This window comes from Heloderma suspectum, chromosome 2 (genome assembly GCF_057233095.1).
Source record: "Heloderma suspectum isolate Gila_16-S chromosome 2, 16-S_ref, whole genome shotgun sequence".
NCBI classification, from domain to species: domain Eukaryota; kingdom Metazoa; phylum Chordata; class Lepidosauria; order Squamata; family Helodermatidae; genus Heloderma; species Heloderma suspectum.
In genome coordinates, this window is record NC_139459.1 from 70,597,625 (window position 1) to 70,625,330 (window position 27,706).

Genomic DNA, 27,706 nt, shown 5'->3' on the forward strand with positions numbered 1-27,706 from the left:
ACGTTTTTATTAATGACTTGGAGGAGGTGGTGCAGGGAATGATCAGATTTGCAGATGACACAAAATTGGGCGGGATAGCTAATACTTTGGAAGACAGAAACAAAATTCAAAGTGGTCTTGATTAACTGGAGTGCTGGGCAGAAAACAACAGAATGAAATTTAATAGGGATAAATGCCAAGTTCTGCACCTAGGAAAAAGAAACCAAATGCACAGTTACAAGATGGGGGATACGTGGATCAACAAGTGAGAAGGATCTTGGGATTGTTGTAGATCACAAGCTGAATATGAGCCAACAATATTTTCTCTGTATATGCTTGTCACTGTAAAACCAAATGGTCAAAAGTTCGGTTATAGTTTTACTAAACTTCTGGGCCACCAAGTCTACAAAGCATGCAAGAGAACAGATGTTTAGAAAGATAAGGATCCTGCAGAAGGATTTTTATTTACACTGTGGTGCCTTAGGGGATTGCAGTTTTGCAAAAAGCAGTTTCAGTTTTACAGAAATGTGCGCAAAGAGCTCAGTAGGAGGAATTTAGGGTAAAAGTGAACCCTCCTGATTGGTCAGAGTTAGAACAGCATAGCCTAACTTTAACATATATAAAATGGTTGTCAAAAAGATAATTTTAGAGAGGACGGCTGGAACAAAGGAAAAGGATAAAGATAGCTGCTTGGGAAAGCTGAAAACTCTGACAGTATGATATTGCTGGGAAGATCTTGGATAAAATAGGGACCGTCTAATTAGTGTTAGATAGATGCATTCAACCCTGGTTATTTTCTTACCCCTTTGCTCTTATGGTTTTCTGTGTGTGTGTGTGTGTCTTTGTGAGTCTGTTGTAACCATTCAGATGTTAACATCCTTTTCCTAATAATATTTTTTCAGTAAACATTTAAAAGTTTGATATTCAAACTTTGCAGTCTTTTGTTGTTGTTGTTGGATTATTCACCCCACACCTAGAAGCCAAACCTCATACTACCTAAGAGTATTTACAAGAGACCCAGGAGATTTTTAAGGCTGTTTGGTGGAGGTAGCTGGGGAAAATAAAAAATTCCACCTGATGGCAGTGGAAAGGTCATAGGAAGGGAAGGGCAAACAGGAGTGGGACTCTATTTGGCCTGGTCTCCCTTCTATATGCAGTCCTGTGACAACGTTATGTCCAAATGTGGGGAACTGTGGTTGCTCTATCCAAAGTTAGTTTAAACAAACCAGTATCAAACTGTAGTTTCAGAGCCTGGGTTCATTAAGTAACTTTGGTAAGCATAGTTCCTAGAGTTCAGATATAATGCAGAATCATGATTTGTGTTGTGTGGAAGGGGGAAGAGATGGAAGCTCAAGGTTTCCCACAGCTTCTTCCCATCCCACAAACCATGGTTGATGTCAAGGATGGGGAACCAGATGGTGTTGGACACCAACTCCCATCAGCCCCAGCCAACAAGGTCACTGGTCAGGGATGATGGGAGAGTTGTAGTCCAACAATATCTGGAAGGCCAAAATTTCCCCACCCCTGGTGTATGTGATCATCTGAACCAGGCCAGAGACATGGACATTGTTTCACAGTTTCAATATGATTAGACACTGAGGGAAGTTTGTCATCTTGAAAAGAAAAAAGAAAAGTATGTGAGTTGTTTCTCTCAATGAGAGACAAGTGGATTATATTGTTGCAATATTGTTGCAAGGAGGTACAAGAAGCTCATAATCTAAAATGGAGAATTTCAGTAACTGATAATTGTGGCAATGATGCCCCAGAATCATTCAGTGAATTCTTGAACTCATCTTGGATATCCCTTATACAGGCCCTACACTAGATAAATCTAGCCCAGAATCTGTTGGAATCTTACTTAGAAAGGACTGTGAATGCTTTAAAATTTCCTCCTCTCTCTCACCTGTGATAACTACAGTAAATAAATATGCTGGAGAAGCTACTTGAGATTCATCTCAACTTTTGTCCTCAGAAGACAACGACCAGATATTCACCCATATTTATGATACTATATAAAAAAGGGAGGTATAGCTCATTCTTTAATACAAATATGTTTTGGCACCATTTCATTTTAAAACCTAATATGATTAATATGAGAATCTCAAAAGATGCTTATAGTTCTCTTCCAGTCAACATTCTCTGCTCTCAAACTATGTAGTGCTATACATAAAAATAAGATGTTACTCCAGAGTTGACATCAATCTCCATAAACAGTTGCTGATTCACCAACTATTTCCCATTGGTTCAGTCTATCCATGATGGGAAGACCCCAGAAGGAGAAAATTTTAGCACTATGCCTAAATTTTGTTTAGATTGCCATGTAAAATAGCTCCCACCTGACTTTTCCATATTCTATTGCATCCCCATGTTGGAATAAATGAACAGCACCTGGAGTTTTCAAATATGCATAGGTTATAAGGAACAGTGGCCCTATTTCTCACATCACTCAACCTGGGTTTATGCTGAAGTTATTTTGAGGACTGTGGCCTACACAGCCACATGAACTTAAGTCAGAAAAACAGTCACTGACGATGCCTGAGCTGTTTAATGCACCCTGAAAGATCCTGGGCCCACAAAGTAATGAATAGATTTCCCCCCTATTTATTTCTCTTTGTCTGGCTAACACAATTCTTCATGTACCAAACATCAAATGCTATGAGAAAAATGCCATACTTAGCTGTGTTGTTTCATCAATAATAGTTTTTAAAAAGCCATAGTAGGGTAATACCTTTATTAGGACCAGCTAGAGCAGCCCTCCTTCACTCTTCTCCCCTGGAAGGAAGCCTGCCACCCCAGCTCCAGATGGAAGTAAAGAGGAGGAAGATGAGGATAGAGAGGCCATACAGCCAGCAACTCCCTATGTGGTGGATGCATATTGCCACAAGGGACCACCAGAGGGCCCCATCCTGAAGGTACCCTCAAACCTGAAGCTGGTCCTGCAAAGGGTCCTGGTTTTATGGACTTTCCCTTCTTACCATCTGGATATAGTGTCTTTTCCATTTGTCACTTCCTTTTGCTTGCTTGATTGTTTTGATGATGTGGGGCTTACAATTACCTGGCTAGGGTGATACATTCCTTAGGTACATCATGTCTGGATTACTGCAATACACTCTACATAGCGCTAACTTTGAAGAGTATTCGGAAGCCACCGTGGGTTCATAATGCAGCGGCCCGGTTGTTAACAGGGTCCATGTATAGGAAGCATAGGATTCCCTTGTTGAAAGAACTGTACTGGCTTCTAATTTGGTTTTGGGTACAATTCAGTGACAGTGATGTCCTTTAAAGCTCTGAATGGTTTAGGATCAGGATATGTGAAGGACTGCCTTCTCCCATATGAGTCTGCCTGCCTACTGAGATTATCTTCTTGTATGTCCTGACAGCTCCAGAGAATACGCTAATTTGGGACTAGGGAAAGGGCATTTGCGGTGGCTGTGCCTAGTTTCTGGACCTCCCTTCCTCATTAATGACCTCCTAAGAAGGAACTGGTAAGTAGTTTTAATTGTAATGTCTTGGATTTTTTTTAGTTTTAAGGTTATATTTAATTCTTATATTCTTACATTTATCATTTTTGTTGTGGGTCGGTCACCTTCAGCTCCCAGGAGGAAACGCAGGTATACATGTTTTAAAATTATATAAATATACATATAGATATACTGTAGTTCCCTTCCAACTGGCGAACTCTCACCCAAGCCCTTTCTGTTAAGCCGATTGGAAGGATTAATCATAACTGAAGCAGCAGCAGAAATACAACAGGTAATAACATTGCCAATGCCACTAGATGTTACGTGCTGCTAAGTGGTCAGCTTTCAGGCAGTCTTGCCACATAAGCTGGAAATATCAGTGGCCATCGGTGGCCAAGGAAAAAAGGGTATCAAAATTTCTGGCTGTCCCTAGCAACAAGGTTTTTTTTATCATAGTGTTGAACCATTTACTTAAATGCTGATGTTCCTTACCTGGGCTTTACTTTTATCTGCAGTGCAGCTGGTCGGTGCAATTTAAGACATTAGAAAGGAACCAGTCAGTCTAATGCACCCATACTTGATTGACTGCAAAATACGTATTTCTTTCAGGAAATAGTCTTGCTACCTTGATCTTTGGTTGTGATACAAGACTTCACCTGTGTGTTCTTGGCTTTGCGTTAACCCATCAAAAAGCATATGTTTTTTTAATAGCCTTAGTTCCAAAATATCCAGGACTACCCAAATAGCTTTCTTCAATTCAGATTCCAGTGTCAAGCCGTTTGATGGGCAGTATCCAATGCTGCTACTGCACCTCTGGTGTTTGGGTTACACCAGCAGAACCAAATATTGGAACAAAAAGAAGCAAGCACATCCTAGAATAACCCTGGAAATGAGCTGAAATGCTAATTTCCACAATGGGACAGGTTAGTGAAGCTCCCTTTTGCTCATCCTGCTGACCTGTTCTGTTGCAGTAATGAGTGTTCCAGCAGAGAGGTCCTTGTGTGCGTCTAGTAGGGTATGCAAAACATGAGCTCACTGATGTTCTTTTATTTCCACCATGAAGTTTGTTCTGACTTGTATCAGATTGCAAGCTTTGACTTTAATTTTGCATGACAATTTGTGCATATTTTGTGCACATTTCCTCAAATGTATGCATCAATTCTGTACATTTTTCAAATGTACACATTTTCTCCCATTGACTTAAAGCATGTCTGTGCACATTTTTCAAATGCATGCTTTGTTGTGCGAATCACAATCTTGGAAATGTATGGACTTTAGACTGCAGATTGCATTTGTATTTGGTCCCGAGAGGTTCGAATTGGATATATTCTGATCAAAACGGAACTGAAACCAACTTCTTACACATTCTAGCATGTAGATGGTACAGATGCTGGTCAGCACTGAACTTGATGGATACACTGACATGGATGGCGATGCATACATTAACAAGGACCACTAGTTCCGCAGTATGACGAGAGCTGGATCGGGCCATTATTTGTTGTTCTGGGTTTTTTTTCCAAGTGAAAAGACTGTAAAAAAGATTTTTAAAAGGAGGGTGGAAGATTTATTGATCCATGCCTGTACATAAAGCTCTTTTTCCTCCTTCTCAGACTATACCTTGTCTTTAGCTCCATGCCAGTTCCCAGTGTGAAACTGTGCTGTAGAGAGGAGGTGATATAGTAACCAGAACATAGTTATAGTATGAAAGATGACAGGTGTGTATACTTAATTTTGACAGACTTTCTAATCACACCTATGTAAAGTTTACATATAAATAATTTTTAAAGGCACAGTTCAGCTCCAGAGTTTGTTATAAACATAACACTACACTGATGTTTTGTATGAGGCTGTATCCATTGGTATTCTGTATTCTGCTAGCACGAAACTTGTACCGCTTTCAGAAACCCTGTTTTCATAATTGCACAAGTGTCACATCCAATACTTGGATTCAGCTTGTCCAAGTGTTTGTGTAAGACATTGCACAAGTGCTTTCACAACTCATTCTGATTTCATTACACTAGGTGCTATTTGTGCTAGTTGTTCTGATAGCAATTGTACATCTGCTAACAGAAAACGTAACCACTAGCAGCACACCAGTTCTTGTACTTTTTCCACAAGTGCCACGTTGGATACAACCCTATGCTTGTTGACTAGATTTAGAGGCTGGGCTAAATTAGTCACGTAACTGCCCCAATTCCCCTTTTGTTACTTGTTTTCACACGTGGCTAACTCAAAAGCAAATCAGTTGACAGTGAACCCACATAAGACTCAAAGAGCAGATTAATACAGAAACTTTCAGAACTTTCCCTGAAACTTTGATTACAACAAGTTACTTCACTCTAAAGTCTCAAGAGCAGATGCAAGACTTCAGACAGCATTGTTTTTCTTACCAAGGGATTGCCTAAGTCATCTTAATATCTGTAGGTCCATACATGCACCCTTGGCAATATTGTTTTAAAAATAAAAAGGATAGAAAAACATGTTCCCTGCCTTGTTCAGTGCAAATTAGTAATTGCCAGCAATATATTTCTTAGACCATTTGTATTAAGCTTCAACAGACAGTTAAATTAAGACTTCAGGTTAAAGTGGTCTAAAAGTTGCCCATTTGGAAACTACTAAACTAGACTGTAGGCTGAGATAAGAATATTTTTTTTAAATGGCACAAAAAGCATATGTTGTATTAAATTGCAAGGGTGTTTGGAAGCAGTTAGTGAGGGCTAGGGGAAGCTGAGGTGTTTTGTTAGAGTAAGAATGCCAGTAATGACTGGGAGGTATTTTGAGGTATGCTGTGTCATTTACTGAATTTGTGAGGCTATCTCATGGATATTTGCGAAGGTGGTGTGTCTTCTATTGAGTGAGTGCTCTAAAAATGGGCTCATTTTGTTATAAAGACAGAACAACAATAGTTAGAATGATGGGATAGCTGGAATCATTTGAAGCTATGCAGAGACTATGAGTAGCTGAAATCTCTGCAGTCAATAATAGGGGGGTTGAAAGGCAGTGTGTGAATGTGTGTGTGTGTGTGTGTGTGTGTGAGAGAGAGAGAGAGAGAGAGAGGAGGGTGTATAATGAACTCAGGAACCACTATTAACATCCTTCCACCATCAGTTCTGAATAGGTTATGAAGCCTAACTTCTCCCTGCTTATTTTTAGGAAGAAAGTCTGCGGAAGCCAGACTGGGGAAACAGCAAAATAGTGATAGCTGTTGACTTAAAGGGAGGCTGAAGACACCATGGTAGGTAAATCAAGTAGGTTGGTGGATTAGCAAAAAGTACAAATAAAGGAAAAATATTAAAACAATAGGATTGAATATGGGTGTCCCATCCATAAAGTTTGATTCCTGATAGAATGGATTCAATAAATTATTTATCCTGAGTCTAGAATACATGAAAGGCATTTTTGTGGAGACGGCCTATGCATAGTTCAGTGGTAGACATATGGTTTACATACAAATGTCCCAGGTTCAATCCCAGGCATTTCCAGTTAAATGGATCAGGCAGGAGGAGATGAGAAAGGCCTTGTTTGAGCCCTGGGAAAGCTGCTCTCAGTCAGAGTAAGGCTATATTGGACTAAACTGATTCAGTATAAGGCAGCTGTATATGTTTTGAAGTTATGCATTAAAATAAAGCCAGCAACTTTAGTCTGTTTCTCCAGAAGATCTGTGGCAAATGTCTTTGCTTCCGTTCGTTATAAGCTTGTATAAAGATCCGATTGCAAGGGTCAGGGTAGGCAGCTGATCAAGACAATATATTGACTAAAACTCCTTCTTCATAAAGAATCATTTTTAGATTCTTTTATCACCTATCAAGGGGGAAAGCAGGTATTTTAAATGTCTGGATACATAACAGTTGTGGTTCCATATGCAACCCCCACCCCTCAATCCACAAGGGTAGCTCTTTAAAAATTCTGCTGCAGCCAGCTCACCTGTCTCAGCAACTTGTTTTGAGGGGGAGGGGAGGATGAGTGCATGTAAAAAATGAAACTATCAACATTGTGCTGAACCATGCCCGTCTACCAAATCTTTACACTGTGTCAATCTATAAAAAAATGCATACATAAGTCTGGAATGTCTTGTTTGTATGATTGCACTTTGAACAACAGACTCAGCAATTTGTGTTCTGAATTCACTGATAACCAAAAGGAAAACAAAACAATCTGTCTGTAATGTCAGTTATGTAAGTGGAGAAGTTGGAGAAGTTATTTCCTCATTTGTCAGGGATTTGGGGATTGAAACAGAAAAATTCAATAGTCCATTACATTCAGTATCATGAGAATTGAATGAGTTAAAATTCACCATCAAGCAAAATTTTAGGGAGACTTGGCTTTATTTTAAAGTTGTTTTTAATGCAGGGCTGCCCTCTTCCATAAGGACATCCAGAAGACGTAAAAAACTGTGCCAATTCTGCCTGCTTCCTTTTCCAGCTCATTCTTTGCATGCAACTAGATTGAACATGGTGGCAAAGGCTGCAGATGTGTGTCTTTTCAGCTGATGCTGTGTTGGATTTTGGAACTCTGAGGCCAATAGACCAACCACAACTTTTCACATGCTTTCTACTTTCTGCTTCCCTGGGTACCTCCCATGTAAATTACAAAGCACAGTTGTAGCCCATGCAATCATATTAACTCTTTTTCCTCTTCTCACCCATCTGTTCCTTGACCTGGTCTAAAAGAGACTGTCACCAGGTGAACTACTATTCTGTTAACTTTGGTACAGCTCCAAAGAATACGTATATCGCATATACTTCGGGGATGGGGGAATTGCTACATTTCTCTGTAGAACAGACATGGCACCTTCACAGTGCTATTTTTAAAAAAATACTCAGACAATCCCCACTCTTTAACAGTTCCATGGCCTTTATAAGAGTGAGAGCTGTATTAAACTGTGGAAGATATAACGTAGGAAGGAGATATTGTCATGTGTGATGGTTTTTAAAATGTTTGATACATAGTAACAGGGTCACAAAGAAGAATAACTGTTTATGGGACAAAGGGTTACAAGACACCCACAAAAGAGTTCCTAGTCTTATCTTTCAATGAAGGTAGGCCTTCACAGCAGGTGCTGAGAAAGTGCAAAAAGGCTTCATTCATGTAAGATATTCAAGTGAAATGTCCTTTCTGGGTTTGGAAGGGTTAGTAGCTTGTTTTGGGCATAACATTAAACCATAGTTTAGTACTATGTGAATGAGCAGAAGACAGTCTCTGGCTCACGTGTTACCCCTTCCATTCTCCTCCTCAGGCATGGCCACGAGGAGGTAGGAAGCATCTGCTTCCTGTTTAACCAGTGTTTTTTGTTACTTCTGAAGGAGTGTGTGTGTGTGTGTGTGTGTGTTACAACACTGGGTAGTTTATATTGAAAAAATCCAGGATCAAACCATTATGATCCTGGCTTGTTAACAAACTATAGTTTACACTAATTTCCAATTTGGATGTAACAATACACTCTGGTTAGTTTAAATAAGAATTGGGTGCTTCTGATCTTCTTGGGGCCATGGTGGAGAAGGGAAGGGACCTCCTGTAAACACGAGTTTCACTTCTACTTGTTATGTAGCATTAAACCATGGTTTAGCATTACATCCAAAATGGGCCACTGTATTGGAGATGGAGGAATTCTTCTTTGCAGTGCTCCATGTCCAATGCTGTGATAACACTTTTACAGGATATCCTGAATATCTGCAATGAGATTTTGGTAAATCCTTCACAGGATAAAGCAGCGAAGGAGTTCCTGTGCCTTGATTTTCTGCCTTATTTGGGAGAAAGCAATGTAGTTCTACCCTGTTTTCTTTCTTTTTTTCACACTAGAAAGAACGGAAATGATTTCAGTGTGATTACCTGAAGTTATTTAAATATGGATTTTGCATTGTGAGTTATTGAAAATTAGCTTTAGTCCTTGATTTTCGGCTTTTACTAGCTAGAACTGTATACTGATTCTAAGGTTTACTGCAGTCAACAAGTTTTCAGGAAATAGACAACTAGACTCTGACCTCTGAAACAGATAATAATACTGACAGATCTCAATGGCAGGCAGGAGGCAGGCTGATGAGCAGAAAATGTGAGAAAATGTGGAGTAATAGTGCAGTATGACTATTAAAGAAACCTAGGTAAATAAATAGCCATCTTGTTGTTTATTCGTTCAGTCGCTTCAGACTCTTCGTGACTTCATAGACCAGCCCACGCCAGAGCTTCCTGTCGGCTGTTGCTACCCCCAGCTCCCCCAAGGTCAAGTCCGTCACCTCCAGAATATCATCCATCCATCTTGCCCTTGGTTGGCCCCTCTTCCTTTTGCCTTCCACTTTCCCTAGCATCAGCATCTTCTCCAGGGTATCCTGTCTTCTCATGGTGTGGCCAAAGTACTTCAGTTTTGCCTTTCATATCCTTCCCTCAAGTGAGCAGTCTGGCTTGATTTCCTGGAGTATGGACTGGTTTGATCTTCTTGCAGTCCAAGGCACTCTCAGAATTTTCCTCCAGCACCACAGTTGAAAAGCATCTATCTTCCTTCGCTCAGCCTTCCTTATGGTCCAGCTCTCGCAGCCATAGGTTACTACCGGGAATATCACTGCTTTAACTATGCGGACCTTTGTTGTCAGTGTGATGCCTCTGCTCTTCACTATTTTATCAAGATTTGTCATTGCTCTCCTCCCAAGAAGTAAATATCTTCTGATTTCCTGGCTGCGGTCAGCGTCTGCAGTAATCTTTGCACCTAGAAAGACAAAGTCTGTCACTGCCTCCACGTTTTCTCCCTCTATTTGCCAGTTCTCAATCAAGCTGGTTGCCATAATCTTGGTTTTTTTGAGGTTTAACTGCAACCCAGCTTTTGCACTTTCTTCTTTCACCTTCGTCATGAGGCTCCTCACTCCTCCTCACTTTCAGCCATCAAAGTGGTATCATCTGCATATCTGAGATTGTTAATGTTTCTTCCAGCGATTTTAACTCAAGCCTTGGCTTCATCAAGCCCAGCACGTCGCATGATGTGTTCTGCATACAGGTTGAGTAGGTAGGGTGAGAGTATACAACCCTGCCGTACTCCTTTCCCAATCTTAAACCAGTCCGTTGATCTGTGGTCTGTTCTTACTGTTGCTACTTGGTCGTTATACAGATTCCTCAGGAGGCAGACAAGATGACTTGGTATCCCCATACCACCAAGAACTTGCCACAATTTGTGATGATCCACACAGTCAAAGGCTTTAGAATAGTCAATAAAACAGAAATAGATGTTTTTCTGAAACTCCCTGGCTTTCTCCATTATCCAGCAGATATTGGCAATTTGGTCTCTAGTTCCTCTGCCTTTTCTAAACCCAGCTTGTACATCTGGCAATTCTTGTTCCATGAACTGCTGGAGTCTACCTTGCAAGATCTTGAGCCATCTGGATGGGGTATAAATCCCTAAAGTAAAAACCACTAACAACTGATATTCTCAGACTCTGATTGCTCTGAGATAAATAATACAACAGGAGTTAGTAGTTACTACTGATAGTGTGCTTCATAGGTTTTGAACTAGCAGAAAAGTTAGAGTAACTTTATACAGTAACTTTAGAGTAACAAATTGTTATCATTCACAGCTGGGGAGCTGGCATAAAGAAAGGAATATGCACTCTCTGAAGAGTCTCAAGTTCCATGACATCATCACAGAAGAGACATTCTTTCTGGGAACCCCACGGTAGAAATACTTAAATGTAAGGAAATTAGAGATAGATAAGTGAGCACTGCCTTTCTTTTTCCAAACAATTAATTGGGCTGTTCAGTTGTTGAAGTTGAACACTTGACACACCTCAATGGATTTTTTGAGTGTTTGACTTGAATGCTCAAGCAGCCCAGTTGCCTCTTTCCCTGCTCCCCCACCCTCTCTGACAGTTCCTTCCTCCCCACAAGAAAAATATATCCTTATTTGAGGGAAGAGGTAACAGGAGTGGAAAGCAGGACAGTGAGCTGCAAATGACAGGGTCCATGTATCTTTTTCATGTGCAATTACTTGACTAAAAGCTCCATGTTTCTTAGCAGGCAATTATGCATGGAGACATTATTTGCAGCTGAAGAAAAGACCCACAAGGCCTCTTAGTGATAAAATTACACACTATGTGATTTTGTGCTGGCAGATCATGGGGTGTGTAGTCTAGACTGTGAATGATGCATGAAGTAAGTCATTTGCTACAAAGGAGAGGTCCCGCCTCTGAATGTAGGGGAGAGTCTAGCAGGGAGTGCAGAGGAGTGGATAAGGTTGGAAGTGAGTACCATTTTGAGTTTGGCTCAGCATGAAGGAGTTTGGGCTCTACTTGAAACAGGATCACCCTGAGTGGGTTTTTAATTTTATTTTCAAGTACCCCCTCTCTGTTTCTAATACTCACCTCATTCCTAAATGAAATGAGAGCAAAATTTCCTAGGTAGTCAAAAGAAAGTTTCCATTGTGTGCTTCTTTATTTTAGTGTACCTATTTACAACATCAAGATTATAGAGGAAAATGGAAATGTATTTATTATGGACATTGGTGTACTCCTAACAGTGAAAAATGCCTAGGCTTCTTTTTTATTCATTGTCTTTATTTGTGAAAATACTGCCACTATTCAAGTGGATAAAAAGCCCTGCATTATATGTATTCACATGTATTTGTGACATACCAAGCAAAATCCACTGTATAGTTTTTTCTTTTCTTTCGCAAAGGCTTTTAGTCTCAATGTGAAATATCTAATAAGAAAACATTCAAGGAACTGTCACAAAAATGACATAGCAAGCCCTTTCTGTCATTGTCAGAAATGGATGCTGTGTGACTGGACATGTGGTTTATACAAACATACTAATGCTGTTTTCCAAGTTATGCTGCCTAAAGTCTTCAAGATTAGCCAAACATTTTGACAATAATGGCAACTCTTCAGATCAAACCTGAACATTTGATATTTTGGATTAAAACACTTTAACCTTTAAAAAACAAATACACAGTGTTACATCTATAAAAAAAACTCCACAGAACACCCTTTATCAAATTGTTACATTCTAAAGGTTACCTACTGCCTTGACTGTTTTCAGTGTCTGCTTGTCAACCATCCTGAAATTTAACCCCTTACAATACAGTTCAACTCACATAAAATTGACACTTTTGTTAATATATTCTAGCAATTTTCTGAACATGTTCAATCTGTTTTGAATTACAAATCTTTTTACATTATAACAAATTCAGGTAGACTTCACCAGGAGGGATACAAATATGAAAAATATATAGTACAATTCAAAGAAATGAGGAATTCCCCCCCCCCCCCGTAAGTAACCTTATATAAAGACTGATTCTACAAAGAGAGTACTTTGTTGATGTTTCTCGTCAAATGACAATATGTCTAGCTCAGAGCCTTGTCCAACCTGGCACCTTCCAGATGTTTTGGAATGCAACTCATATAATTCCCCACCAGCATGCCCATAACAATGCTGGCTGCGAATTGTGGGAATTGCAGTCCGAGACATCCGGCGGGCACCAGGTTGGAGAAGGCTGAACTAGCTTCACCCTGAACGGGCCAGGTTTCAGTACTGGGTCTTTAGCTAGCTTAGCTAACAAAAACTTAAACTTTCTTTGCTTTAATTCAGCATTCAATGAAGATGTCAGAATAACAGTGCAATTCTATACACACCTACTCAGAAGTAAGTCTGACTTAGTTCAATGGGACTTGCTCAAAGATAAGTGTGTATAGGACTGCAGCCTAAGATAATTTTCTAGTAAGGGCCACTTTACGTGGGTACATGTCTCCATGTGTCTATGAACTCAGATACACAGAGAAAGATTAGTGTGCATAAAGAAAGAATGGTGTGGTGAACTAGCAGCCATTTTTTGGCTCTGGAAAAATATAGCTAAGATGGATACTGGTTTATTGTGTTCAGTTCACATAACACTTTTTCGACACAGTGTGAACCTTCATTCATGATTGCATGGAGGAATTTAACAATGTGAACCCACCGTAATGTGTTTGAATAAGCAGTTTTTAACTACATGTGTGTGTGTGTGCGCGTGTGTGTATATATATATAATCCAAGAACAATGCACATTGTTCCATGCACACTGGAGGTTTCATGCCTCTTCCCACTGCCATCTCCATGCATTCCAAAAAACTATGCAAGGTATGTGACCTACAGCTTGGCAGAAGAGATTTGGAAGCAACTGCTCCCCATGCCTTCCACTTGTGCACGTGGCACTTTGGATACAAGTCATAGGTTTGGACATAATGAGAGACTATAGATTCCTGCTATATGAACAAACCACAGTGAGCCTCAAGCTCACATGCTCAGGGAACATCAGAGAAGAAGGCTGGAAGCACTCACTTCCACTTTTAAATAAACCACAGCTCCTTGTTACATCCAAACTTGGGAAGCTGTGTTTTGTTTAAAATGAACTTTGGACTACAAGTCCCAGAATTCCTGACCACTGGCCATGCTGGCTGGGGCTGATGGATGTTGAAGTCGAAAACATCTGAAGGGCACCAGGTTGGGGAAGGCTGTCTTAAACTATGGGTAGCGAACAAGCCACAAACAGAAACCACAGTTTGATTCTGGCTTGTTTGTACCAACCATCATTTAAAATTTAAACTAACCACAGCTCCCCAAGTTCAGATGTAAAAGGGAGCTGTGGTTCATTTAAAGCAGAAGTGGATGCTTCCAATCTCATCCTTTGGCATGCATCAGAGGTAAAAAGGGGACTGTATAAGCCTGAGGCTCACCATGGTTTACTCACATAGTGGGAAACCATGGTTTATTGTTGCCCTCTAACCAGCCATTTACCTTTTACATATGCAGTTTTTCCACTGATTTATTTAGAGAAAATAGTTTAAAATGAAAATGAAAGCACTGTTTGTTCATATACTGCAAAATTGGAAGAGGCAAACACATAGAAACCCAATCAAGGGCAGAATCAGCAAGGAATGTCCACTACAGAAGCCCCTCTGAAAAAAAATAGCACATTCACAAGAGACTGCTACAGGGCAAAAATGTTACTTTGGCAGCACTAACAGAAACCAGCAGGATCACCTACTTAAATATATATTACATACATGTCCAACATTTATTAAAGATCCTAATCAAAATAAAGATTTGTCATCAAAATGTTATATTCTTGTATATCATTTGTGGATTTTCTTAACTGTGCATCTCAAAAACACACTCATGTAGGTAACATCAATTTAGATAATCTTCTTTAAGATTAGTCTCTAATTTAAGTGGAGTTGAGGAAAGGAGTTGCCACTTGTAATCTAAAAGGAAATATGCACAGCTAAAATAAAGAAATAACATGAAAGAAAAAAAGGCATAATATATTACACTGCTGAAACTACCCACAGAACTATCAGGAACCCACTTAAAGAAATTTGCTGAAGGCTTTAAAATGTTGGATTCATGTATACAAAAATCTTACAGTACATCTCTAAAGAGTTGTTTCTACCATGAACATGTAGTTGGAAAAAACATCCAAATAGTGTTTCTATTTTATGTAAACGTACAATTATATTGCATCAAGAAAAGTAGCCATCCCTCTGCAAAATTTTAAAAGACTTGCAGATGTTTAGGTTGACAAATAAACATTCAGAAAAATTAAATATATCTGACCATATTTCTCTTCCAATATTTCCATTAATAGACTGAACAGACATTTACCACTGCATTAAACAAACAAATATATATATATTTTCGGAATTGAAAGCCTTATACTAAAATGGAACATATATTTAATAAAAAGCAAAAATATTAATAAAAAACCTTAACGATGTTCAAATGTTCAGTCTAAGTCTGCTGACTATTTAATATCCTGTCATGAATTAAGAGGCGGTGGACATATTGGGTGTCCAGCCCATCTGGTATGCCCGTTCCAAGGTCCTCTTGCAATCTTGTAGTACAGTACTGAAGGTGATGTGTGGGTGCTGCTGTACTAGTTGTTCGACAGTCACTTCATTCACCTACATATAAGAGAAATAATTTTGTATTTTATTTATTTATAAAATTATTTATGAGTTGCCTCTTGGCCCAAAAGCCATCCCCAAGGCAACTTACAACTGGCCCACCTAAAAGTAAAGAAAGATGAAGCCTGTCTAATCTCCCTAGGGAGGAAGGTCCACAGTTGGGGTGCTGCCACAGAAAAGGCCCAGTCTTGTGTTCCTACCAGTCTAACCTCTAATGGTGGTGGGACATACAACAGAGCCTCCAAAACAGATCTTACGCTACAGGCAGGTTGATATGGAGGAGGCAGTCTTTTAAATATCTCCAGGATAGGGTGCAGCTTGAGGACCAGCTGAAGCTGGAGAAAGGCGCTCATGGCTACAAGAGCTGTATGCCCTTAAAGTAGTGATGCTAGGTTCAGGAGCACCCCCCAGGCAATGAACATGATCCTTCAAAGAATCCAGAACAGGCTGTACTCCCAATCTGTCACTCATACAATGGTCAAGAAAAAGCAAACTATGCATGTGAATATAATGTGGGTTATCTATGTTAACAAGAAACACATTGATCTTCTCAAGATGGCTTTGGTGGCAGCTTTTGTTTTAAATCACTCACTGAGAACTAACCCATATTTAAGGTCCTCCTTGGGTAACAGTTGAAATGGTGGCAATCAATAATTAAAATGTACAAGCCTAATAGTTCAGGAATATCCCTGCTAGCCCTTAACCAGAGATACCACCTTTATTCCTTGATCATGCAAAGCAATCAGAAAGGCCTAACTAAACTTCACACCTTTACAACTGCTATGCTGTGAGGGGATTAATTTGTCAATTATTTTTAAGCTGATTGTAGTTCATATCACAGAACCAGACAGCTTCCATCATCCTTTAGATAAATAAAAGATTAACCTAAGAACCACAACTTTTAGGTAGCTTTCTTTGGAATCTTTATTGAACATTGTAAAATACATCAATATTTAATTTAAATACTTAGCAGCCTATTCTGACAGTGTGCCCAATGTTACAACCACTCACTTTGTATTTCCATTTTAGTGCCCCATGTTCAACTAAATGAGATCACAACCCTAATAACCACAGTGCACCTTCTGTTCTTTCTACAAATAAGTAGTCACCTTTCTTAAAATTCTTATTGGAAAAAATGTTTTTAAGCACAACATATACACCTTGAATATCCATCTACTATCATCCTTCGCCCCCTGCCCTGAACTAACCCTCAGCTGAAACAATTGTGCTAGGCAGTGCAGAGAATGAACAGTGATTGCATTTTATGACAGGGATAAATGACGGGTTTAATCTACAGTTCTTCTGCTTTGATAATAGTAACACTCAATCTTCATTGGAAGATTTGTCACCTGAAGAGCAACTTGGATAGAAAATGGGTTTAACTTCTTTTCCAAGTATACAGAGATCTGCAAGCTCTAAACACTTCTGTAAACAGCTACATAATACAACTTTCATTCATATATCCTCATATTACATATATTTGTATTGTTACCTGACCCAAACCTGTGCAGCTTTAAAATATTAGCTATTAAAAATTAGCTATTTAAATATCTAAATCTGATTTATAACACCTAGAAGCTTGAACTCAATTCCTGAAGAAGTTGATGGGCAGAGCAATCCAACATGGAGCTCCAACATTAAGAGCGCTCTGAAAGTCCTATAGTCTGTTGGCAGACACCTGGCAGAACAGGAAGAGCAACGGAGGTGATCTTTACCTCTCTGTCCTCCTTTCTGTGGATATTCCACTCAAAGTACTTTTGAACACATCTAGTGGAGTCACACCAAACTGGGAATTCTGTATACATAATGTATACACATGTACACTTGAAATGTGAGATATTTCTTTCTCAAAAAAGGGGAACATCAAATGGAGTTTGTATGTGTATGGATGGGCGCTACCTGTTTTACATTACCTCATATGCACAGTGGAAGGAGTTTATGTCCACTGCACATACAGGATTCCCAGTTCAATGAGTATGTGATCTAGACCTGTAAGAGAAGGTTATTTTACACATCTTGCTTTTCCTACACAAAATGTCTTTTTGGAATGAAACAATATAGAGATTTAACTTTGTGCACACATGTTGGTAAGCCACAATAGACTACACCTTGTTAGAACTCATACACTGTACATACATGCAGTCATCATATATACCATGCAAGTTCTATCCACTACCTCACATGGAAGCATGTTCTATGTACAAAAATGTAAATGTAGAAAGCAGCCCTAAGAGAGAAATGCCATCTTTAAGTCTGAGAAATACTAAAAGGATTGATGACTAAATGCCGGTGCTGATTACTAGCCAATGAGAGCCCCATGGAAAACTTATCTTCAACAAAAATTATACTGACAAAGAACATTTTTGTCAACACAACTCAAGAATAACTATGTATGCCAGGATATGATATACAGAAAGCACTAGCAGCCATTCAGTCCATAGGCAGAAGTAAACCAGGTTCACCATGCAGGCTCTTGTGGTAATATTTGATTCTAATCAGCACCAAATATTCCTAGTGAACTCCTCTGAGAAATATGTCCCATGTCCAACATTTACAGGCTGGAGACCTTTTTTGCACTCACCACCTTTCCTTTGTTTACAATTAACGAACTAGACAGGTTCATGTTCTGCCCTGATGTTCTATATATTTTAAGTATTTCTCAATTCATTTTTAAAAGTATATTTAACAACAAATGTTTGACTTTTTTAACCTAATAGTTGAATTAATGACATTCTCAAGTGGCCCAATTATAATTCCTGCCTGTAGCTACAACACAATGAAAGGTTTGTGGAGTCATTCTGTATGAAGTGCTATGCACTTGATCTGCTAAGGCCGTTACGTTCCACAGTGTTTCAATGATTACCTCAGTGCTCACGGGCTTAGGACTAGTTGAATAACATACACAGAGCACAACATCTGCATCCTGGATTTCCTGAATGTTAAGGCAAACAATGTGCTTCGATTTAAATTATGGATTAAAAGCAACAATGGACTGGTAATGAATGCACCTGGCAAGGCCGGCATTCACAAGAATACTGATGCAGTATTCTTGTCAAAATGAATTACTTAGACCCAATTCCTACAGTATTCGTGTGGAGCAGAGCAGCTCTTGCATGATCTAGTCCCACACTGCACCTGTAGCACCTGGAAACAGGTTAATAAGTGAGATGGGCAACTTATGCGGTTATGTGTCACAACAGCTTTGCTCCTCTCCTCGTGGCTAGCAACCGTGGACCAGGATGTAACCAAGCCAGCCAACTGATCTACATGTCAGACTGTTTATAGACTTTAACAGCTGTGTGATGGGAACACCTACAAGTGGGTCCTATGTTGCAAGGGTAATGAAAGAATGGGGCTGAAATATCAAAATGACCTTAATAGCCATTAGCCAATGCACAGGAAATTCTGGATTAGCGAACGAGTAATAAAAACTGCACATGCGACTTTCTGTCTCAGCAGAATCAAATTAAATATATAAATATCACAGTAATTATCTGGACTCCTGTTCTGACATAGTAAAACCATCTACTGATAAAAGTGTTAGAAATCCAATTTTGTAATGTATGAGGCTTTTTATGCTTGATTAAGCTCAGACAGATATGCACTGAAAAGATGGGGGCCCTCTTATGAATTTTCTCATGCTTGTGCACAGTGTTGTTAAGAGCTCAGAATAACTATATCATTAAGTAAAAGGGAGACATTGGTGTCTCCAGCAGCAATTGTAATGTTTGGAGCTGCCGTAAGAGACACATAGATTGATACTAATGTCTATAGACAAACTTTTCTAAGATACTCTCTAAAGCACTGCATGTTTATGTAGGTCATTTTGTCATTATTAGGCTTGTGTATTTTCTCCACTTCACTTCTAATTTATGAAGTGGAATTTGTGAATTTCATCTCTAGTGAGAATTGGAAGCCTTAGGTGATTTCTAAAGTTTATGGATCTCCTCTGGCTGAGATTCACAAGTCCCTCTTCCCATGTTACAACAGAAGCAAGGAAACAAGGACAAGTCACGCACTAACATCTTGTTTCCTGCTTATAGGTAATGCATGAAGAGGTACTTCTTAAAAATTATCAGCAATATGGGAATGAATTAGTTAAATTGGAGACATAAAATAATCCATCTAAAATATTCCTGAGCAATTCAGCAAGTACTTTTCAGTCATAGGCTTAATAGAAAGCTTCTCAATTTCCCTTAAAGCATCTTTTGTTCTATCTTTTAAAAAGCTAATGTTGCAAATCTAAATTTAAAATAAGAGCATGTTGGATGGGGTTGGAGTGGAAGAAAGCAATGAAGTAAATTGTTTTCTAATAGGATTCTCTGAGTTAGAGGACCAGATATTCCTAAGATTACACATACCACTTCAAAAATTCAGAGAATCAAATATGAAACAACATGATTTGAACAAATTACAGTCATTTATGGGTTCTGGGGATAAATGCTACATACGTAAGAGCATGAGGAAAGATTAGGTTTTCTAATTCTCTTTAAAAATCACAAGCTGTCATTTCAGAGCTTTTAAAAAAGCCCACTTTGAAAGCCATTTCGGACATACTGTTTTATTTTAATATTTACCGCCTTTCTGAGGTAATATGAAGGAAAGTTTTGTACTATCTAGCATAAATGTCCTGATGACTTGATCATGACATCCTTACTATTTTTAATAGCTCTTTGGTCCTGTATCAGTAATATGGCAGAATTATAAAAATGGTCAGTGAATTATAAAAATAAGTCAGCTCAAGGCTGGTTCTGAGAACCTTTAAAGTTAAAGTTAAATTTGTTAAAGTTAAATTTGTTAAAGATAAAGATAGACATCCTCCACTGAATCAATGGGATACTTTTAATGCAGCTGGGAATGAACATCCCAATCCATGGCTACTAGTTTTTGCATATAACTGCAGTTATTTGGGGATCAAGCTTTTCTCAGGAGGCCTTGCTTAGAGTTCTACACTGGTGAGAGGTTTGAGCAGAGCCATCTCTGCTATGGTGATGCAGTTATGGAACTTGGCTTTCAGAGAGCACCAGTAAGGTTAATCTCTTTATAGCTTTGGATCTAAACACTGGATACAAAAATACCTTTATATGTTTGTTTCTAATTTTTGTCCTGCCAGGACTTTTCGGAAACTCTATATAGCTGCCTATTTTTGGATGAAGACTTTTTCAGGGTTTACTGGCATGAGTTTCTTTTTGCTGCCTATATATATTTATTTATGGTTTACTGTATTTATGATTGATTTTGTGGGCATTTTTATCTTGCTGTTCACTGCTTTGGGCATTCCATTGAAATAGCACAACATTTTTAAATAAAACAAAACAAAACAAAACAAAACATAAAGCTGTGTATCAGTTATAGTTTAGTGATGTCTGAAAATGTAGAGCAGAAAAGTCACTCTTTCAGAAATGACACATAGATGGATTCTTTTTTTCCCCAGAGGGGTAGCCATGTTAGTCTGTTGCAGCAAAAACAATGAAGATTCTTGTGATTCCTTAAAGGCTTTAATTTATTTAATTTATTTTAGCATAAGATTTTATGAACGCTGTCCATGTCATCAGATATATGGAAGACTTCCCAAGTAGCACGGAGGTCAACAGAATGCTTAGAAGTAGACACATGTAAATTCAGGTGCTTAACACTGCAATCCTATACACACTTTCCTGGAAATAAATCCCACTGAACTCAATGGGACTTACTTTTGTGTAGACATGCATGTAACTGTAAAATACAGTCTGAAGTATCTTCAGAAATAGTATACCTGGTGAGAGTAGCTGAAAGACTCTGGGTTTCTAACCATTTCTTTTCTGCACAGATTTTTGATAAGTATGTCAAATCAAGAGGTTTTCCTTTTATTGTTTAGACTTGCCACTTCCAGAGAGCTTTGGCTATTGGGCGGCACAGAAATAAATAAATAAATAAATACACAAATAAAAATAAATAAATAATAAAAAATACGTTCTTCTACAGTGTTCTTTCACGTATGCTTCATCTTAATGTTTGCAACTCTGAAACTGCCTGTTGCCCTTCACTGAGCTTGGGCTAAACAAAGGTCATGGGAAAACAGACAACCAGCCCGCAAACAAAAAGGGCCGATTAGGGCAACTTAAAACTATCCATACAGGAATTTTTTTAATCACAGTCACTCCAATCTTTCAATTTGCTGTGGGTCAATGTACACATGGGTTCTTCGGTTTACAAAGCCAGCCTCTTTCACCCGAGTGGTGAAGGGCAACTCCATAAATACCTCTCCTCCATCAGGGCAGTGTCAGTGTTGGGCAACTGTAAGGGCCCCAACAGGGTCCACTACTGGTGCCTGCTGTGGGCCTCCCTTTTCCAGTATTTTTTCCAGGCCTGGCACCCTGAGCAGTGCCAGGCAGTTATGTCTAACCATGTATCGCTCCTAGTTTTGCTCTGGGACACTGTAGGAAATCAAAACGGTGTCTGGACCCAGCTGCCTGGTGCTGCTTGCAGCACTGCTGCCCCCTGCTGCCACCATGCAAGCTCACCAGTGCCCATTGACAGAGGAGGGGGTCCAACAGAGGGCACTCTGCCCAGGCCCCCTTCAAACCTGGAGCCAGCCCGGCCCTCCATTGAAACTCAAGGAAAATGCACATACATGATTCCTTTATGCACACCAAAATGCAACTGAAGTGAAAGTCTCTCACATGTGTTAGTTGTAGGTTGGCAGTAAGGTTCATAACTCCCAATGATTTTGGCTGATTATTAATTTTAATTAATATTTTAACAATAGAAGCTTTATTAGTCAACTTGTCCTTTGGTTAATGATCTATTTATTTGTTTTAAAAATGTATATCTTGGCTTTTTGCCTGACAACAGCTGTTCAAGGTAGCTGACAATAAGATAAAATTAACATGCAATACACATAATAAAATTGGGGGTGGGGAGGGAAAGGCAATGGTGACTGATGAAGACTCTGGGGGGCAATAATGTAAAACTTCTCAGTCCTTAGATGTTACTACTACTGTTTCTGTTCCAAATGCTGCTTTTTGAAGGGGAGGAAATAGTGCTGGACATGTGCTCCCTAGCAACCAGTAACATGAGAGGTTTTCATTCCAGAAGCAGGACATCTCCTCACCCAGGGAACTGTGTGTGGCTCCTGGCTCTTTCCAGCAGCAGCAGTAGTGACTGATGCTCCTGTCCTGCCCAAGCACCACAATGACATAAAATGTCCACTCCTCAGTCCTTAGATGTTACTACTCTTAAGCAGAAGCCTGCAATTATATATCTTAATTGGAAATGATGCTTGGAAACCTTGGAAATGATTCCCACATTAACAGATAATGAAACCGGGTTTTGGGAACACTAGATTTAAATGGCTAAAACAACACGTAAAAGATTTCAGAGATGCAAGACTGCCATTTCTCATGATGCTAAGATTATTAAACTACTTTATTCCTTAAATTAGTGGATGTGTTGCTTCCACTTTGCACATGGAAATAAAAAAAACACCACAGGAATGGCAACTTGATGAGAAATGAATTAATTTGATTATTTTCATGGTGTGGATCAATAGCACAGCCACTAGTGACATCTATAGCCTACAGGCAGTTATATAATCGATGGAATCAAACAGAGCCTGCCTTTACCCAGCCCTGCAATTTCTCTGATCTTTTTTGGCAACGTCCTCGATGCTGTTGTAATTCTAAATTTATGTCAAGTACATATCAAAGAAATTCCAAAGAGAAGATGTCATGAAGAATATTTTGGTGGAAACTGCTGAAATCTATTGCTGTATGTTCCAGTATTTCTTTGTGTTTATGAGCTCCTTTCTTGTATGTCTAGCAATATTATGTAATGTGGGATGGCGACTTGATATGGCAACATTATACAACACTTTGGGAAAAGGCGGTGGCAGCAGGGGGGGCGGAATTGGGCCCCTGCCCAACTGTATGGAAGGACATTTTCTGTTACAGTGGCATTTGAAAGACCTTCTCTACTTGCCAAGATTTTTTCAGTAATGATGCTTTGGACACTGGTAGTTGGAAAAAGAAAATAGTTCTGCATGAAGTTAGAAAAGTGAAGGAAGTGGTTCTGTATCATAACTTCTCTATTCTCTAGCTGTGGAAGAGGGATAGAGCTCTTAGAGCTGCCAACATTGCATTTTAAAGATTTTAAATTCAGGATAGAGCTTCTGAAAATTTGTTCTTTTTATGTCTACTTTCCTCATTCCCTTGCACACAGAGGTTTAACAAGCAAGTTAAATGACCCCCAGTGGTACCCCTAATGCCACGCTTTACAGCATTCTCATCAAGATACCCAATATATTTTCCCCATTAATCAGGAACAGTTTTCCCCATTTGCTCTGCAGCTGTCTCACAGATTTTTATTCCTGCTAGCTCAGTTGTCTCCCCACACAGCATGCAGTCCCTTTGTAGGAAGTCAGGAAAGCATAAGCCAGCAATCAAAGGAATATAGACTATACAGTATGCATGGTTTAACTGATGTTGCACGAAACTCTGTTTTCAACATCAAGGTCATTGATTGTCTTTAGCAGCTCAAGACAGGACAAACATGGCTTTTTTGAAAGTCTTTTTTGATTGTACAAGCAATTTTAGCTGAACCCATAAAAGAAATATATGTAAAATTGATCAGGTGATTCAGGGTCTGATCTAAATCTCAGGGTCAAGTAACCCTTTGAACAGTCTAAGCAGATAATCTTAGCCCAATTCATCAAAGGGGATTTTTGCACATTTTTCTTCTCTTGGTTCTTACAAAACACTCAAGTTTATGGTATTATGTTCTGTCAGTTCACAAAATAGTGGTTCTTCAGCTTATTTTTAAAAATAGCTTCATCTTTAGAATTTGTTTTTGTAAACAGAAAATGCAGTAAGCAGGAGTTTCTTAAGGTGTTTTTGAATGGGCAAGATAATATATGGAAAATTAAATAATAAAGGCATTAGGGCTGAAATATTTCTCCTCTGAGTGAGCTTCTTGGTTCATGTGTTTTTACAATGAGGATTTGTAATCAAGGGAAGTGAGCTGAAAATTATTTCTTTGGAAAGGCACACTGCAGCGTTTTTACTATTACTGCACTTTGTGTTTTAAGACAAGGCAGAAAGCTATATTAATGTCATGACCCACTAAAGACAGCGATTATGAAATTTGAAAAGTATTTGCTGTTCAAAAAAACATGTTGGCATCACTGGCTCAGTATCAGAGTCAGATAAGGACAACATATGCATTTGCTATTTTCCTTAATAATTAATAATGTGAATGTAACATGTGGAATAAATGGACATAGTCTTTTACACAAAAGCTTCTTACCTTATCACATCTCATCAGTCCCAAGTATCTGAGTGATTTACTACTTTGAGCAATTTGGGTGGCTCCCTGATCTGTGATTTCTTTGCACCATCCCACATCCACAGTCTCTATTGTCATACTATATCGCCCAATGGCTATCAGTGCTGTAAAACATGAGAGAAACCAAGCATATGGGTGAAAGATAAATCAGAGGAGTATTTATTATTATATATTTCTTAACAAAAGCTTTATACATGCTGAAAATTTTAAACTGACAGGGAGAGCTCCCCCCCCCGCCCCATCCCACCCCTTGCTATTCCACTGATGGAAATATCTGCTGGATCTAACAGCATTCAGTCAGCAGAGTGACACCAATTGGATACAACCCGTAATAAAGAAAGTACACAATACAATTATTTTACCATTAGGCTACCTAGATTTTTCAGTCTACAATAGCAGTAACTGGGGAGAAATTTTGCTTAAATTAGAAGTTCTGTAAACAGAAGTCCATATAAAAGTCAGGATGCTCCTGGAGTAAAGAAGTTAAATGGCTTCATCAGTCTACATTACAGCAGAATTCATGTGAAATCAGAGCAATATAAAGCAGGAAGTCAGAAGAATTTTCTCCATAGGCTTTATGAGGTCTAAAACAAAGTAGTTTTCTTACTGGTTTGACTTCCTACACCACGATCTGAGCCAAGAGAAGCTCTGTGACTTATTGACTCAGTTTGCACATGAAGGCCAATTCCTGGGTTGCTTAACCCAGGAGTTGGTGAGGGCATGCAGAATCGAGTGAGTGTGCTGGCTCCTGCCTGCTCGCCGCTTCTGCTTTCCATTAACAACCCACGAATGCCTCATGAGAACCTGGAAACTCTGTGTTGTTTAGGGGTTAAATATCCTAGAGTTAACCCAACAACAAACCATGGTTAACTCTGGATTGTTTAACCCCTAAACATCCCAGAGTCTCCGGGTTCGCAACTTCACAAAACAACGCAGAAACAGGGTGTTCCTGGGTTGTTACGTGAAAGTCGAAGCAGGTGAGTGGCAGGTACCACCACTCTTGATTGCTCCCATGCATGAACAACCCATAGTTAACTAATAAGCTAGGGGTCCCCAACCTTTTTGAACCTGTGGGCACATTTGGAAATTTGAGAAACTGCTGTGTTTTCAAATTTTCTTAACCGCCACAACATGGCTCCCACAGAGGATGTGGCTAGTCACATAATGGCTGCCTTGGGGACATGGCTAGTCAAAGACAAGCAAACTGCATACAAGCAGAAGAAAGGTCAGAACTCCAAAGCAAATGCACATATTTGACCCCAGAGACACAAAAGCCGCATTTAAGGTTGCAATCCTACCCATGCTTACATGGAACTCAATGAGAATTACTTTTGAGTAGGCCTACATAGGATTACTCTGCTCATTCTATACACACAAGCACACACACACACACACCTTTCCTCAGCCCCAAAGGAAAGGAAACTGCCCTCAGCTCTAAAAGGAAAAAGTTTTTCCTACTTTGACCCCAGACTCAGCCACTCCATTTCCCACTTGATGACCCTACCTCCTCCTCTGCCATCAGAGTCACCACCTGGTGTGTGTGTGTGTGTGTGTGTGTGTGTGAGAGAGAGAGAGAGAGAGAGAGAGAGAGAGAGGAATGAGAGAAGGGGCTGGGAAGGAAGAGAAAGAGCAATGCTAGGGGCTTGGAGGGAGGGGGAAATAGTGAGAGGAAGAGCAAGGCTACAGGCCAGGAGTGGGGAAAAACAGGAAGGTAAAGAGGTGGTGATGGGGAAGTAGTGAAGAAACAGGCAGGGAGGGACGGGGAAATGGCAAGGCCGGGGGGGGGGAGAACAAGGCTGGAGGCTAGGATAGGGAAAAAACAGAGAGGTAAAGAGGTGGTGGTGGGGGAAATATCGAGGCTAGAGGCTGGGACTGGTGTGTGAGAGAGAGAACAAAGAGGAAAGGTCTGTGTGGGTAGAAGACTGGGCAGCATCAGGAAGCAATTCTTTCCTTCTCTTCATGCCCATCGAACAGGTGATCAGTGGCAGGTTCAGAGAACCTGAGGTCCTAATATTTTTCATGTTGTTTTTATTAATTTTTTCAAGGGGGCAGGGAGTGGAAAGCTTCATGGAGGCCATTGGAGGTCCCCGCGGGTGCACTGGTGCCCATGGGTGCCATGCTGGGGGCACCTGTAATAAGTAGTGACAGAGATACTGAAAGTTCCCCAGCAACCTCAGTGGAAGACAGTTGAAACAGATGAGTGGTTGTCAGCACATCATGCACAGTTCTTTGGGCTGCTAAAATTTATTGTGTCAGCAGTTTTTAGTACCTCGTTTTTTTGTTTTTTTTAATGTAAACAGTGTAAGGAAAGTACATGCTACTGCCTTTAAATCATTATACGTATTCTTACTAAAAATCTTCATAATATAACACTTAAATCACATTAAGCATGCTTTAATTCCCCCCCTCAAATGTTTCAGGTCAAATACTCGGGGTATATTAGGACAAAAACATTGTATGGGGTACTTTGTTCTTTACTAAATACAAATAAAACAAACATGCTAACTTCACTTTCTAAGGCATCTGGAAATTATCTAATACAAGGGACCCTATGCAAATTACCTTAATTCAAAATTTTCCAGAAACTCCACATCACTATTTATGAATTGCCAAAAAAGAGGAAATGCATCACCAAAAAAGAGGACAAAAGAAGACACTGATTTGCATAACCTTTGCATATGCTAATTCACATGTATAGATGCAAATTTAGAAATTATTATAATTTGAATAGAAATACAGTACATCTCACCACACTGTGGACTGTGGCCAGGTGATCTGTGTGCCTGCCTGTCCAGGTGCTCACTGTTGATGGGCAACAGTTCTTATGGTTTGTTATCTTTAATCTGGAATTGGACAGGACAGCCCTTCAAACAGAGGACAGTTCTCTGGCAGCCCTTCAAACTGTCCTCTATAAAAGAGGATATATGGCCATTCTATTTAGAATACTGAATTTGGGCAATCCATGAAAACAACTGAAATGGCATTTCATGACAAATATTCTGATACATTTTGTCAAAGGATACTACA

General features: G+C 39.4%; 1 protein-coding gene and 1 long non-coding RNA gene across 4 annotated transcripts in view; one reads left to right on the forward strand and one right to left on the reverse strand.

Moving 5' to 3' along the window:
• The window catches only part of LOC146352329 (uncharacterized), a 62,757-nt gene extending 51,300 nt beyond the window's left edge, over window positions 1–11,457 (forward strand). Inside the window, exons 4-6 of the long non-coding RNA XR_014787681.1 lie at window positions 3,360–3,464; window positions 6,594–6,675; window positions 10,997–11,457. This is a non-coding gene — a long non-coding RNA (uncharacterized LOC146352329). The remainder of the gene's footprint in view (window positions 1–3,359; window positions 3,465–6,593; window positions 6,676–10,996) is intronic.
• The window catches only part of FBXL17 (F-box and leucine rich repeat protein 17), a 253,495-nt gene continuing 226,500 nt past the window's right edge, over window positions 712–27,706 (reverse strand). Inside the window, exons 7-8 of one of the 3 annotated variants that reach the window (XM_084833836.1) lie at window positions 24,641–24,783; window positions 712–15,355 (exon numbers count right to left, since the gene is read on the reverse strand). In XM_084833836.1, the coding sequence (XP_084689962.1) occupies window positions 15,218–15,355; window positions 24,641–24,783 (281 nt within the window). In that variant the 3' untranslated portion in view covers window positions 712–15,217. The remainder of the gene's footprint in view (window positions 15,356–24,640; window positions 24,784–27,706) is intronic. The other 2 variants (XM_084833837.1, XM_084833839.1) reach the window with 2 other exon arrangements.